This window comes from Dreissena polymorpha, chromosome 5, assembly GCF_020536995.1.
Source record: "Dreissena polymorpha isolate Duluth1 chromosome 5, UMN_Dpol_1.0, whole genome shotgun sequence".
NCBI classification, from domain to species: domain Eukaryota; kingdom Metazoa; phylum Mollusca; class Bivalvia; order Myida; family Dreissenidae; genus Dreissena; species Dreissena polymorpha.
Window position 1 is genome coordinate 7,925,943 of NC_068359.1, and position 13,681 is coordinate 7,939,623.

A 13,681-nucleotide genomic window follows, 5' to 3' on the forward strand; every position below is an offset into this window, starting at 1 on the left:
GTTGCCAGGATTACCTTGTGCAGTATGCATAGACAGGGCTTAATGCATGCATGTAAAGTGTTGCCAGGATTACCTTGTGCAGTATGCATAGGCATGGCTTAATGCATGCATGTACAGTGTTGCCAGGATTACCTTGTGCAGTATGCATAGGCATGGCTTAATGCATGCATGTAAAGTGTTGCCAGGATTACCTTGTGCAGTATGCATAGGCATGGCTTAATGCATGCATGTAAAGTGTTGCCAGGATTACCTTGTGCAGTATGCATAGGCATGGCTTAATGCATGCATGTAAAGTGTTGCCAGGATTACCTTGAGCAGTATGCATAGGCAACAGGGCTTAATGCATGCATGTAAAGTGTTGCCAGGATTACCTTGTGCAGTATGCATGTAAAGTGTTGCCAGGATTACCTTGTGCAGTATGCATAGGCAGGGCTTAATGCATGCATGTAAAGTGTTGCCAGGATTACCTTGTGCAGTATGCATAGGCATGGCTTAATGCATGCATGTAAAGTGTTGCCAGGATTACCTTGTGCAGTATGCATAGGCAGGGCTTAATGCATGCATGTAAAGTGTTGCCAGGATTACCTTGTGCAGTATGCATAGTCATGGCTTAATGCATGCATGTAAAGTGTTGCCAGGATAACCTTGTGCAGTATGCATAGGCATGGCTTAATGCATGCATGTAAAGTGTTGCCAGGATTACCTTGTGCAGTATGCATAGGCATGGCTTAATGCATGCATTTAAAGTGTTGCCAGGATTACCTTGTGCAGTATGCATAGGCAGGGCTTAATGCATGCATGTAAAGTGTTGCCAGGATTACCTTGTGCAGTATGCATAGACAGGGCTTAATGCATGCATGTAATGTGTTGCCAGGATTACCTTGTGCAGTATGCATAGGCATGGCTTAATGCATGCATGTAAAGTGTTGCCAGGATTACCTTGTGCAGTATGCATAGGCATGGCTTAATGCATGCATGTAAAGTGTTGCCAGGATTACCTTGTGCAGTATGCATAGGCATGGCTTAATGCATGCATGTAAAGTGTTGCCAGGATTACCTTGTGCAGTATGCATAGGCATGGCTTAATGCATGCATGTAAAGTGTTGCCAGGATTACCTTGTGCAGTATGCATAGGCAGGGCTTAATGCATGCATGCAAAGTGTTGCCAGGATTACCTTGTGCAGTATGCATAGGCAACAGGGCTTAATGCATGCATGTAAAGTGTTTCCAGGATTACCTTGTGCAGTATGCATGTAAAGTGTTGCCAGGATTACCTTGTGCAGTATGCATAGGCAGGGCTTAATGCATGCATGTAAAGTGTTGCCAGGATTACCTTGTGCAGTATGCATAGGCATGGCTTAATGCATGCATGTAAAGTGTTGCCAGGATTACCTTGTGCAGTATGCATGTAAAGTGTTGCCAGGATTACCTTGTGCAGTATGCATAGTCATGGCTTAATGCATGCATGTAAAGTGTTGCCAGGATTACCTTGTGCAGTATGCATAGGCAACAGGGTTTAATGCATGCATGTAAAGTGTTACCAGGATTACCTTGTGCAGTATGCATGTAAAGTGTTGCCAGGGTTACCTTGTGCAGTATGCATAGACAGGGCTTAATGCATGCATGTAAAGTGTTGCCAGGATTACCTTGTGCAGTATGCATAGGCATGGCTTAATGCATGCATGTAAAGTGTTGCCAGGATTACCTTGTGCAGTATGCATAGGCATGGCTTAATGCATGCATGTAAAGTGTTGCCAGGATTACCTTGTGCAGTATGCATGTAAAGTGTTGCCAGGATAACCTTGTGCAGTATGCATAGGCAACAGGGCTTAATGCATGCATGTAAAGTGTTGCCAGGATTACCTTGTGCAGTATGCATAGGCATGGCTTAATGCATGCATGTAAAGTGTTGCCAGGATTACCTTGTGCAGTATCAGGGGTGTCAATATTCCGGATTATTCCGGAAATCCGGATTCGAGCCGGCCAGGGTTGATTTTGACGTGAATGTAAATCCTATGAGTTTGTTTAAGGCGGGTGGGGGTAGGGACAAAATTCTTTAAGTGCGGGATCATTTCAGAACGAATATTGTTATAGCATCGTCGGCATTCCGGACATTTGCGCTTGGTACCGATTTTATTTATTGATATCTGATTGGTAAGCGGCTGGCACTGACATGAGCAGTAACTGGCTAAGTAAAGCACTGCAATATCATATTTTAAAACAATATGTTAATCAAATTATATATTGACTGCGTATTTGCTAGGTTACTGGTTACTGGTTTTCATTTTCTGCAGTCAAACGATATGCATATTTTATTTCATTTGCAAATGATGTATCGCGACATGTTTTTGGACAGTCGTTTTCGGATACGCTGGTTTGTCGATTTTAATTTAATTTCGAAGTTCTTAATATCATTTATTTAGAATGACAAATACACATGCGGTGTTACGGATGGTTTGGTTTATAATATTTCGCATTGTACTCACCAGAAATTGCACCTAGAAAGACTATTAAAAAAAAGAACAATAAGCTAGGGCTCGGGGGGTTGGGCCCTCTCTTCCCTTTATCCTACGGCTTAATTTTCCGGATTTCAAATTTGGGACAATTTACACCCCTGAGTATGCATAGGCAGGGCTTAATGCATGCATGTAAAGTGTTGCCAGGATTACCTTGTGCAGTATGCATAGTCATGGCTTAATGCATGCATGTAAAGTGTTGCCAGGATTATCTTGTGCAGTATGCATAGGCATGGCTTAATGCATACATGTAAAGTGTTGCCAGGATTACCTTGTGCAGTATGCATGTAAAGTGTTGCCAGGATTACCTTGTGCAGTATGCATAGGCAGGGCTAAATGCATGCATGTAAAGTGTTGCCAGGATTACCTTGTGCAGTATGCATAGGCAACAGGGCTTAATGCATGCATGTAAAGTGTTGCCAGGATTACCTTGTGCAGTATGCATGTAAAGTGTTGCCAGGATTACCTTGTGCAGTGCATGCATGTAAAGTGTTGCCAGGATTACCTTGTGCAGTGCATGCATGTAAAGTGTTGCCAGGATTACCTTGTGCAGTATGCATGTAAAGTGTTGCCAGGATTACCTTGTGCAGTTTGCATGTAAAGTGTTGACAGGATTACCTTGTGCAGTGCATGCATGTAAAGTGTTGCCAGGGTTACCTTGTGCAGTATGCATGGGCAGGGCTTAATGCATGCATGTAAAGTGTTGCCAGGATTACCTTGTGCAGTATGCATAGTCATGGCTTAATGCATGCATGTAAAGTGTTGCAAGGATTACCTTGTGCAGTATGCATAGGCATGGCTTAATGCATGCATGTAAATAGTTGCCAGGATTACCTTGTGCAGTATGCATAGTCATGGCTTAATGCATGCATGTAAAGTGTTGCCAGGATTACCTTGTGCAGTATGCATGGGCATGGCTTAATGCATGCATGTAAAGTGTTGCCAGGATTACCTTGTGCAGTATGCATAGGCAACAGGGCTTAATGCATGCATGTAAAGTGTTGCCAGGAGTACCATGTGCAGTATACATAGGGCTTAATGCATGCATGTAAAGTGTTGCCAGGATTACCTTGTGCAGTATGCATGTAAAGTGTTGCCAGGATAACCTTGTGCAGTGCATGCATGTAAAGTGTTGCCAGGGTTACCTTGTGCAGTGCATGCATGTAAAGTGTTGCTAGGATTACCTTGTGCAGTGCATGCATGTAAAGTGTTGCCAGGGTTACCTTGTGCAGTGCATGCATGTAAAGTGTTGCCAGGATTACCTTGTGCAGTATGCATGCATGTAAAGTGTTGCCAGGGTTTCCTTGTGCAGTATGCATGTAAAGTGTTGCCAGGGTTACCTTGTGCAGTATGCATGAAAAGTGTTGCCAGGGTTACCTTGTGCAGTATGCATAGGCAAATCAGGGACAGCACTTTCACAGCAAGTTCAAATGTATACTGGATTGAAAGGGAAGTGTCTTTATTTAGAAAAAAGCAAAATATAAACAAAATGATATTGTTGAATGTACAAAATAGCTGTTACTTTGTGTATTATGTTTCATGGTTTAGTATTTGATATTTATCGTATAACTAACCGTTTGTTAAGAGTAAAAAAGGTTACAATTCTGCATTAGAATATAATATGCAATAAAATTAGAAGACCATTTTTTTGTTCATCTTTTATTCTTAATTTCCCTTTTAATGATACAAATGCTGTGTTTTTTTCTCACAACATTAAAATAATCTGTTAAATTGATGGTAATGTTTTTCAATAAATATGTATTCATGTTATGAATTAGTAATATTGTAAGCTACAGAATAATTTTTTATCAATCTTTTGTATGGTATCTTAACATGGTCCATATCATCCCCTAACATGGTCTGTTTTATCTCTTAACATGTCCATATCATATATCATCTCTAAACATGGTCCATATCATGTCTCAACATGGTCGATATCATCTCTCAACATGGCCCGTATCATATCTTGTAATTATCCATATCATAAGATTGTTTTCAAGCAATTCGGTCTGTGTGCAGTCTAAATACTTGTACACCTGTCTGGACAGCTCATTTCCGAAGGCTTAAAAAAAGTTTTGGACGATGGGTTTTTTGCTTGCCTTGATCTGGGTTTAACTTGACGCTCTGATTGTAGAACTCACGGAGCGTATATATCTCATCTAGAGTCCGTGTAGAACTTAAGTTTTAAGAATATTTTCTTATATTTGCGAGGAGCATCAACAAACTTGCAAGCAAATATTTACCAATTACATGTATTGTTAAGATACATGATTAAGAATAACAGATATTATTACATTTGTTATGAAGTGGAAGTGATTTAATGTTAATTAAGTTTTAATACCCACGGTTATCATTCTGTATACAGAACATAGGCACAAAATTGGCTCTTGAAATTTGAAAACAGTTGTCTATCTACATACATATTATTAAACTTGAGTTTGTATCAAAGATGTATGTGTGTCAAATAAGGGTAATCATGACGCATGGGCGTAGTAATGGTGAGTAACATTGAATGTCATTTTGTGTTTTAGTAGTAATCCAGTTTATTGCTATATTTAACCATCAAGAAATTGCACAAATGACATAAAAAGAAGTTTAAATCGAATATTGTATCAGAGTATTTTTAAGCAGCAACTTTAGGAAAAATATTAGTCAGTATGTGCTGAATCAATGAAAGAGATCATAAATAAATTACTTGTGATCTAATTGTTAATGTGGCTAGATTGAACTTTACCGGTACGCAGTTGTTTACCACTATCGACAAAACGGGGGTTTGGGGGCGGTAGCCCCCGATACTAAAGAAATATATAGGATAAAAGGATTATAAGGTGTTGCGTTAGTTGGTATGTGTTAGGTGTTAAGGGTTAGGGTATGCTGTTTGATGTTAAGTGTTGCGTACCGGTAAAGTTCAATCGCCCCGTTAATGTAAGCGTTTTTTATCTGGATTTTAAGAGACTGTTGATATTATCATCCTATACGGTATTCAAGAGACTGTTGATATTATCATCCTATACGGTATTCTAGAGACTGTTGATATTATCATCCTATACGGTATTCTAGAGACTGTTGGTATTATCATCCTATACGGTATTCTAGATACTGTTGATATTATCATCCTATACGGTATTCTAGAGACTGTTGATATTATCATCCTATACGGTATTCTAGAGACTGTTGATATTATCATCCTATACGGTATTCTAGATACTGTCTTATTACTGATGATGATTTTCAATTTAGCTGGCATTTGCATAAAAGCAGTTGGCAAAGCATTCCTTTAATTACATACCCATTATTATGTACAATTGCGCATTTTAAATAAGAACCATTACCTCGTATTTAATCAATCACACAAATAGAGCAAAAATCGAGTTTGCTAAATTCAAAATTTTCGCGCCGTGGTAATTTACTATACGTATGCCGCCACTTACACATAATTTACAATAATAATTTGAAAGGAGAACGCTGATTGGTCGATGATAAGTAACAATTTATTCGATTGGTAGATGTTGGATAAAACGGTCACGTGACATAGCAACGCGTTCAGTAGCAACAAGCGGCAAAACTGTATGCACACACATTTTTACCGGTGCACAATTTTCGTCACAGAAATGAGTTACGGAGAGAGGTTTAACAAAACGAATGTTTACAAAGTTCCGTAAGTAGATCTAACATAGCTATCAAATATCGCTATTTGTTTTTTTTTCTCAGATAATGGATAGCTACAATGATTTATTATTCGTTTGCATAAAGTGGGTGGAGTGATGGTATAAAACAAATAAATAGCAATGAAATAGCGCACACATTAGGCTAGCATATCCTATTGGACTACAAACTTACATTCTAGGCCTATGAAACACAGTTAACAGATGTCCAAGAGCTTTCAAGTAATGAGAACATAATATATTGGGACGATTGAACTTTACCGGTACGCAACACTTAACATCAAACAGCGTACCCTAACACTAACCCTTAACACCTAACACATAACAACTAACGCAACACCTTATAATCCTTTTTATCCTATATATTTCCTTAGTATCGGGGGCTACCGCCCCCAAACCCCCGCTTTGTCGATAGTGGTAAACAACTGCGTAACGGTTAAGTTCAATCTAGCCTTATATTTTAGTTCATAAAATGCAGACTGCATGTTAATCCGACCAGTATGGGACCTCACTGTATCGCGGTAGGCCTACTTGTCGAAAATCAATTACTTTGTAGCAAAAAATCCGATATATTCCCTAAAGTTTATGCTAATCCCTAAGAGAATCATTATTTCACAAAACAATCGCATTTATTTTACTTTGGTGTGAGAATTAAAGACGTTACAGCATAAAGGTCATAACCTGTCAAATCGTCCGTAAAATCTAGGTCACTCCATCATATCGCGCTAATATTACATTTCTTTTTCAAGTATGGTGGGCAACAATTGCCATAAAAATTTTAATAGGATACATAACATATTATATCATCATTATAAACAATGTAAAACACAATTTTATCAAAAATAAGATTTTTAATCCGTTTTAACTTTTACACAGAGAATTATTCTGTGTTTTAAATCGTAAAACTGTAAACATGTTTATTAACAATGAGGACACAGAAATTCAGTGTCCCGTCGTATTACTCTCACATTTGTACATAATTTCAAATGAGTCAAATGTGGACATTTGTCACATTTTCCCCATGTCACCAATGTTATGTATGGGAACTTGTCAATGTCTGCAAGCGCAAATCTATTGCAAACACAACATGATTCCGATTCAGCCTCAATGTCCTCATCGCTGTCCGCATCCTCGGGACTCAAAATGGGCACATGCTGTTTACCGAGTCCAGATGTACTCGACTTAGGTCCCTTTGGCGTGTCCTTTTCTTTATCTTCGGTAGTTAGTGGTACTACAATTTTGTTTGCTGCGGCTGTAAGTTACTGGACATTTTTTTCGTGCATCAAGTTGCCTGTGATTTTGAATGGAGACACGAATCGTTTGGGTTTCGGCTTCAATGCTTTTGTTATCGTCTTTTTGGTGAAGAAATCAACAACCGGTGACTCTAATTCATGTGGTGCATCAACTGCATTCTGCATCTGGATTGGTGTATTATTTTCTTTATTATGTATGGTTGATTCAGATGCAACGTTTTCGATTTATATTAAATACGCTCATTCGGCTCTATTACGTTTATGCTTCCCACAGAAAACCTTCCAAAGAATCTGTTGTTTACTTGTGTGACCTTCTGGAAATAAATTGTTTAATATCATTTTCTCTCACAATAAGTGTTTTTGCATGAATACAGTAAAATATTACCAAAATACCGATACTTTACTTAAATCGTCAGTGTATAGGTATTCCCGAAGAAAGCAAGAACACCGAAATGTCGAATGAATTTTTATTAAAAGAAATATAAACATCAAGTGAAAAAAACACATAAACGTATACCCATTTACAGTTAAAATAAAACGTAAACCGTATTTAAACACAGAATTCTCTGTATACATAGCTCCTCTGCTGTTAAGGCTTGATTTTTGAAAATTAAACTAGTCGCGCGCCGGAAACTAGTTATTACACATTACTAGCCGCATTGTTGCGTTACCTAATTGTTTTCGTAAGGTGCATTTTGATTGGTCGCCTAAAGTAACATTCAATATGATGAGTTGGCATCATAATAATGATCACATGACATAGCAACTTCTTTAGTAGCAACAAGCTGCACACATTGAGCAAGCGCATTATTCACGGCTAATACAATTTATAAAAAAATAATGGGTTACGGACAGGTATTTAGTTACGGGAACATGTCCAAAGCTTCGTGAGTAAACTTTTGTCAATATAATTATCTTTCCAGAAATTGTTTCGTCACATGCTGAAATAAATTTAGCTTTGTTTGTTTTAATTAGTGGGTGGGGTAATGTTTTAAAAAATAAATTTCGTGATGCAAAGCCGATAACGACCCGAAATTCTGGAATTAATAAAAGGTACAACAAGAAATTTTACAACAACAACAACACCTTTGAAAGTAACAACCTGCTTATTAAGTTATTTTACTTTAAGTCTCTAAAAAAACGCATGATGAATACAATACTCAATAGTCAATAGATCATATTAGTTGATGGAAAGACAAAAACTGCAGTTGTTTCTATCAGCGATTTTTCTTCCCCAAATGGGAAAAGTACCTGTACCATACCAATTGGGAAAAAATAGCGCGAAAAACCCTGAATTTGGGAAAATTCGCGTCGTGTAATCTTCCAATTGGTTTTAGAATGATGTGTTATTCTAATTGCTTGGCATCAATAGGTGAATAGCACAAATCAACTCAAATATTGATTAACATTCATTTTGGCTTGAAATGTTCAGTGTCAGTGCTCATATTATTTGTTAACTTGCAGATAATGCACTTTTGTAAAAAAATGACGAAATTTTCATTCCCTTTGGAAATTTTTTAGGCAACAATTGGGAATTTTGTAGTTTTTATACGCCCGTTGAAAACGGGACGTATTATAGTTTCACCCTTGGCGGGCGGGCGGGCGGCGGCTTCCACAACAGTGTCCTCTCTAATTCAAATAGTTTTCATCCAATCTTCACCAAACTTGGTCAGGAGTTGAATCTAGATAATATCTAGGTCAAGTTCGAATATGGGTCATGCCAGGTCAAAAACTAGGTCACGGGGTCACTTAGTGCATTACAAGGATTAAGCATGTTGTCCACTCTCTTATTGAAGAAGTTTTCATCCGATCTTCACCAAACTTGGTCAGAAGTTGTATCAAGACAATATCTAGGTCAAGTTCGAATATGGGTCATACCGAGTCAAAAACTAGGTCACGGGTCACTTAGTGCGTTTCAAGCATTAAGCATGGCATCTGCTCTCTTATTGAAGTAGTTTTCATCCAAACTTTACCAAACTTGGCCAGAAGTTGTATCTTGGCAATATCTAGGTAAAGTTCAAATATGTGTCATGCCGGGTCAAAACAAAAACTAGGTCACGGGGTCACTTAGTGCATTTCAAGGATTTAGCTTGGTGTCCGCTCTCTAATTGAAGTAGTTTTCATCCGATCTACCCCAAACTTGGTCAAAAGTTGTATCTAGACAATATCTAGCATATGTGTCATGCCAGGTCAAAAACTAGGTCACGGGGTCACTTAGTGCATTTAAAGGATTAAGCATGGTGTCCACTCTCTGAAGTAGTTTTCATCTGATATTCACCAAATTTGGTCAGAAATTGTATCTAGAAAATATCTAGGTCAAGTTCGAATATAGATCATACCAGGTCAAAAACTAGGTCACCTGGTCACTTAGTGCATTTCAAGGAGTTAGCATGGTGTATGCTCTCTGATTGAATTAGTTTTAATCCGATCTTCACCAAACTTGGTCAGAAGTTGTATCTAGACAATATCTAGGTCAAGTTCGAATATGGGTCATGCCGGGTCAAAAACTTGGTCACGGGGTCACTTTGTGCATTTCAAGAATTAAGTTAGGCATCTGCTCTCTTATTGAAGTCGTTTTCATCCGATCTTTACCAAATTTGGTCAGAAGTTGTGTCTAGATGATATGTAGGACAAGTTCAAATATGGGTCATGGTAAAGTTATCAAGTTGTCCAAAGCCTTCAATGGGCGTATCTTGTGACAGTTTGGCACTCTTGTTCTTCAATTGGGAAAGTATCTTGTACAGGTACTTTATAAAGAAGGGAAAAAAATCTCTGAGTCTATAGTACACATAGTCTTAATAACACTGGAAGTTCTTTTTGGACTCAAGTTTGATTTAGGATATTCCATAATTGTGAACATCTTTTGACATTTTAAAAACTGCAAAATTAATTTATAAAGCTTTATACACGCGAAGCTTTTGTATACTTTTGAAAGTTCTGTTGGTATTGTTACATTTTGTGACATGACTAGGATTGCTTATATAAAGTGTATAATACATTTGTTGCCGTGTTAGCACGGATGGCCAAGTGGTCTTAGTGTTAGACTTTTACTCTAGGGGTAAGTGGTTTGAACCCAGGTTTGGATTACTTCTTTCTTGCTTTTATTTTCTTTCTGTTTTATACTGAAACTCTTGAAGTTCCGATGTTTTCATTTATCAATTTACAGGGGCCTTTTCACAGATTTTGGCATGTATTGAAGTTTGTCATTGTGTGTACTGTTATTTTCAGGAATGTTGCAGGTTAAACCATGATTATAATTGAAAAAGACAAATTGGAAACTGGCTATTTCCATTAAAACACTCATGCATGTTCATTCCATCCCACCAATCTGCTACTAATAGCAATGTGCTTCTTAATTTGCATGCAATAAGAAGCAATACTATCATCTCATAACAATGGACAAGTTAATTGGCATGTGATAAACAGGGTCCACTTCCTGCATTTTACTCCCATGTGACCCCCTCTCCCAACAGCGATTTATCTCAGAAAAGTATTACAAACAATCGAAAATAACTGACACACATTCTTTATTTATAGTGGGGACATATTGTTTTTGCCCTGTCTGTTGGTTGGTTTGTGTGTTTGTTTGTGCAAACTTTAACATTTGCAATAACTTTTGCAATATTGAAGATAGCAACTTCATATTTGGCATGCATGTGTATCACATAGAGCTGCACATTTTGAGTGGTGAAAGGTCAAGGTCATCCTTCAAGGTCAAATGTCAAATATACGGGTCAAAATCGCTAATTAATGTACACTTTTGCAGTATTCAAGATAGCAGCTTGATATTTGTCATGCATGTGTATCACATTGTGAGTGGTGAAAGGTCAAGGTCATCATTCAAGGTCAAAGGTCAAATATATGGGGACATAGTGTTTCACAAACACATCGCTTGTTTGTTTTAAAATCATAAATTGGTGAAAGTGTCAACAAAATATTCATATTTTTTAACTATGTGACTTCATCTTCATCTACATCGGAGCCTTGACCAGTCTAGCTTGACATACATTTACAGATATTAGATACTTACAAATATAAATGGTTTTGAATTAAGTTAATTGGTATTTATTGTTTCAGTTACGCCTACATGCCAAGCCAGCAATTCAGGAGACCTGTCCAAAACTGGACTGCTCCCTCTAGCTACAGACCTAACCCCTATAAGTGGGTGAACCCAAGTCTGAGGTCTGATGCTGACCAGTACAAGGCTGATCTTCAGCCGGCAAGGTTTCAGCCCAGACCAGGGCCTAGTGATTCTGCCACATTCATAAGTAGGCCTGCAGATAGAGCCAGTTCAATGAAGGGGTACAGGTCTTTGGACTTTCAGCTGGCAGACAGATTGGGTGAGGGAACTGGTGTGGAGTCTAGAGAAAGATCTCACACCTCTAGGTCGAGAGACGGATCTCTTCCTGCTAAGAGATTCAGAGGAGAGTTCATTGTGCTGGACAAGTACAGCAGTGAAAGTGATACCTCCTTGGCCACCAGCTCTGACAGTGGGTCTTCCCTAGCAAGCAGCTCTGAGATTGGGAGTGACTCCTCCGTGAGTCAGAGTTCCTCTAGCAATAGCACCGTCCAGTACAGCACTGGCAGTGAATCATCCCTAGATGATATTGGTGACTGCAGTGTGGCTACACCAGCTGTGGAGGCAGGGGGGCATGAACCCAAAGGGACACCAGAGCTGTTGGGAACTTTGTAAGTTTCTGTCTTATATTGAGCATTTCAGAAGTCATGCAAATAACAGAATTACTCTCTTCCATTTCTGCTTTGTTTGAAATAAACGCTTGGCACTTGCAGAATGCATTCTTGTGGCTTTAAACTAACATACAATGCTTGACATTTTTTGTATACATTAAGTTATTTGTGACGTCATTGTCTGATGATATGTTCCATGTCTTTTATCTAAAACTTCCATTATCTGCTACTAATATTTCTGTTAATTAAACATTCCTGTCTTCACTTTCTGTATTTGCTGTTTCCCTTTCTGCACTTCTCAGCCTGTCTTATGATATGGAAAGACAGCTTGAGGCCTGGGCTTCAGAGAGACCTGAAGACTTTGTTCCTGTGACCCCAAAACTCAGGGGAAACAGTGACAAAGGTAGCTGTTGATATCAGTCCTTCTTTTTGACATTGGACTGGAATAGTGTTATTAAGCCCACTCCATGCAAATATAATCAGCAGTAGTTTTTATCTTACTTAAAAAGTTATTCTACATTGTTTATCATGCAAGTGCCGTGTGGTCATACATCAGGGGTTTTCAGCCTTATATACATGTAACAGGGGCCTTCCCAATTGAAAAGTTCTTTAAAATAATGCAGTTTTCCCAAAAATCCTAACTTACACCAGCTTTTTCATTTTCCAAAGCAGTAATTTTAGCGAGAAAATCACAATTTTTTCACAAAAATCCATAGGCTAGGGCCTCTTCCCAATGAAGCAAGGAAAACCCCTGTACATGGATTCATTTAAACTACTGTGAAACCATTATTAATCGTCAGGCATTAATTTTCATAAATTTCGTCAGTCGACCGATCGGCGAATTTAAGATCCTAACGAACAATCATGCTCTATGTTTGAACAAAAACAAACACTAAGTTGAACAATATTTTAAAACTTTACCGTAGACATGAGGCATTAAATTCCAACATAATCCATGCACACATTCACTGCTGTTTCGTAATCAAGATTAATCCGGTTTTGACACAAAGGGATGTAGATTACACAAGGTACTTAACTGACACGTTACACTTCTTTAAAACGCGTGTGCAGTACAGCTGTATCGAATGCGTTGACTTCGTTTATGTAGAATGGTAATGAATAAGCGCTAATTGTTTATAACTTTATTACCCATTAGGTGCATTGTGTTTTTCAGGGGTGTTGCATATTAGCCATCACGCAGCGAATGCCGATGAAAGACAATAAACCAAATGAAAAGGTGACGATGTGTGATCAACATGCGTATTTATCACAAATTAATAAAGAATATTTTAATTGCTGTTTGTTGTTTGATTGTTTTCGTTTTAACCACACTTATTACTATTTTATATGTATCAATTTATTTATTTTTAAATTATTGACATTATTGATTTATTTACCGGTAGTTTACTTTTTAACAACAAACACACACATAGAGTTTATAATTTTAATGTCGATATCAGAATAAAAAAGAATTTTATTTGAAAAAAAAACACTTAACAATCTGGAACCTCCAGATTACGATACGATTGTTATCAGTATGGCAATTATAATAATAGAA

The 13,681-nt window shown here is 37.9% G+C and overlaps 1 protein-coding gene across 1 annotated transcript; it reads left to right on the plus strand.

Annotated features, from left to right (window-relative positions):
• The first annotated feature begins 6,039 nt into the window (after nt 1–6,039).
• LOC127832459 (uncharacterized) lies at nt 6,040–12,268 on the plus strand. Its single transcript, XM_052357931.1, has 2 exons — nt 6,040–6,174; nt 11,512–12,268. Exons 1-2 carry the CDS (start codon nt 6,086–6,088, stop codon nt 12,125–12,127), a joined length of 705 nt encoding a protein of 234 aa, XP_052213891.1. The 5' UTR covers nt 6,040–6,085; the 3' UTR covers nt 12,128–12,268.
• The last annotated feature ends 1,413 nt before the right edge of the window (nt 12,269–13,681 follow it).

Excerpts from the sequence above, each read along its gene's own strand:
- LOC127832459 (XM_052357931.1), top strand. The coding sequence starts at position 6,086 with ATGCACACACATTTTTACCGGTGCACAATTTTCGTCACAGAAATGAGT. Across the intron at positions 6,175-11,511 it reads ACGAATGTTTACAAAGTTCC|TTACGCCTACATGCCAAGCC; the intron begins GTAAGTAGATCT and ends TTATTGTTTCAG.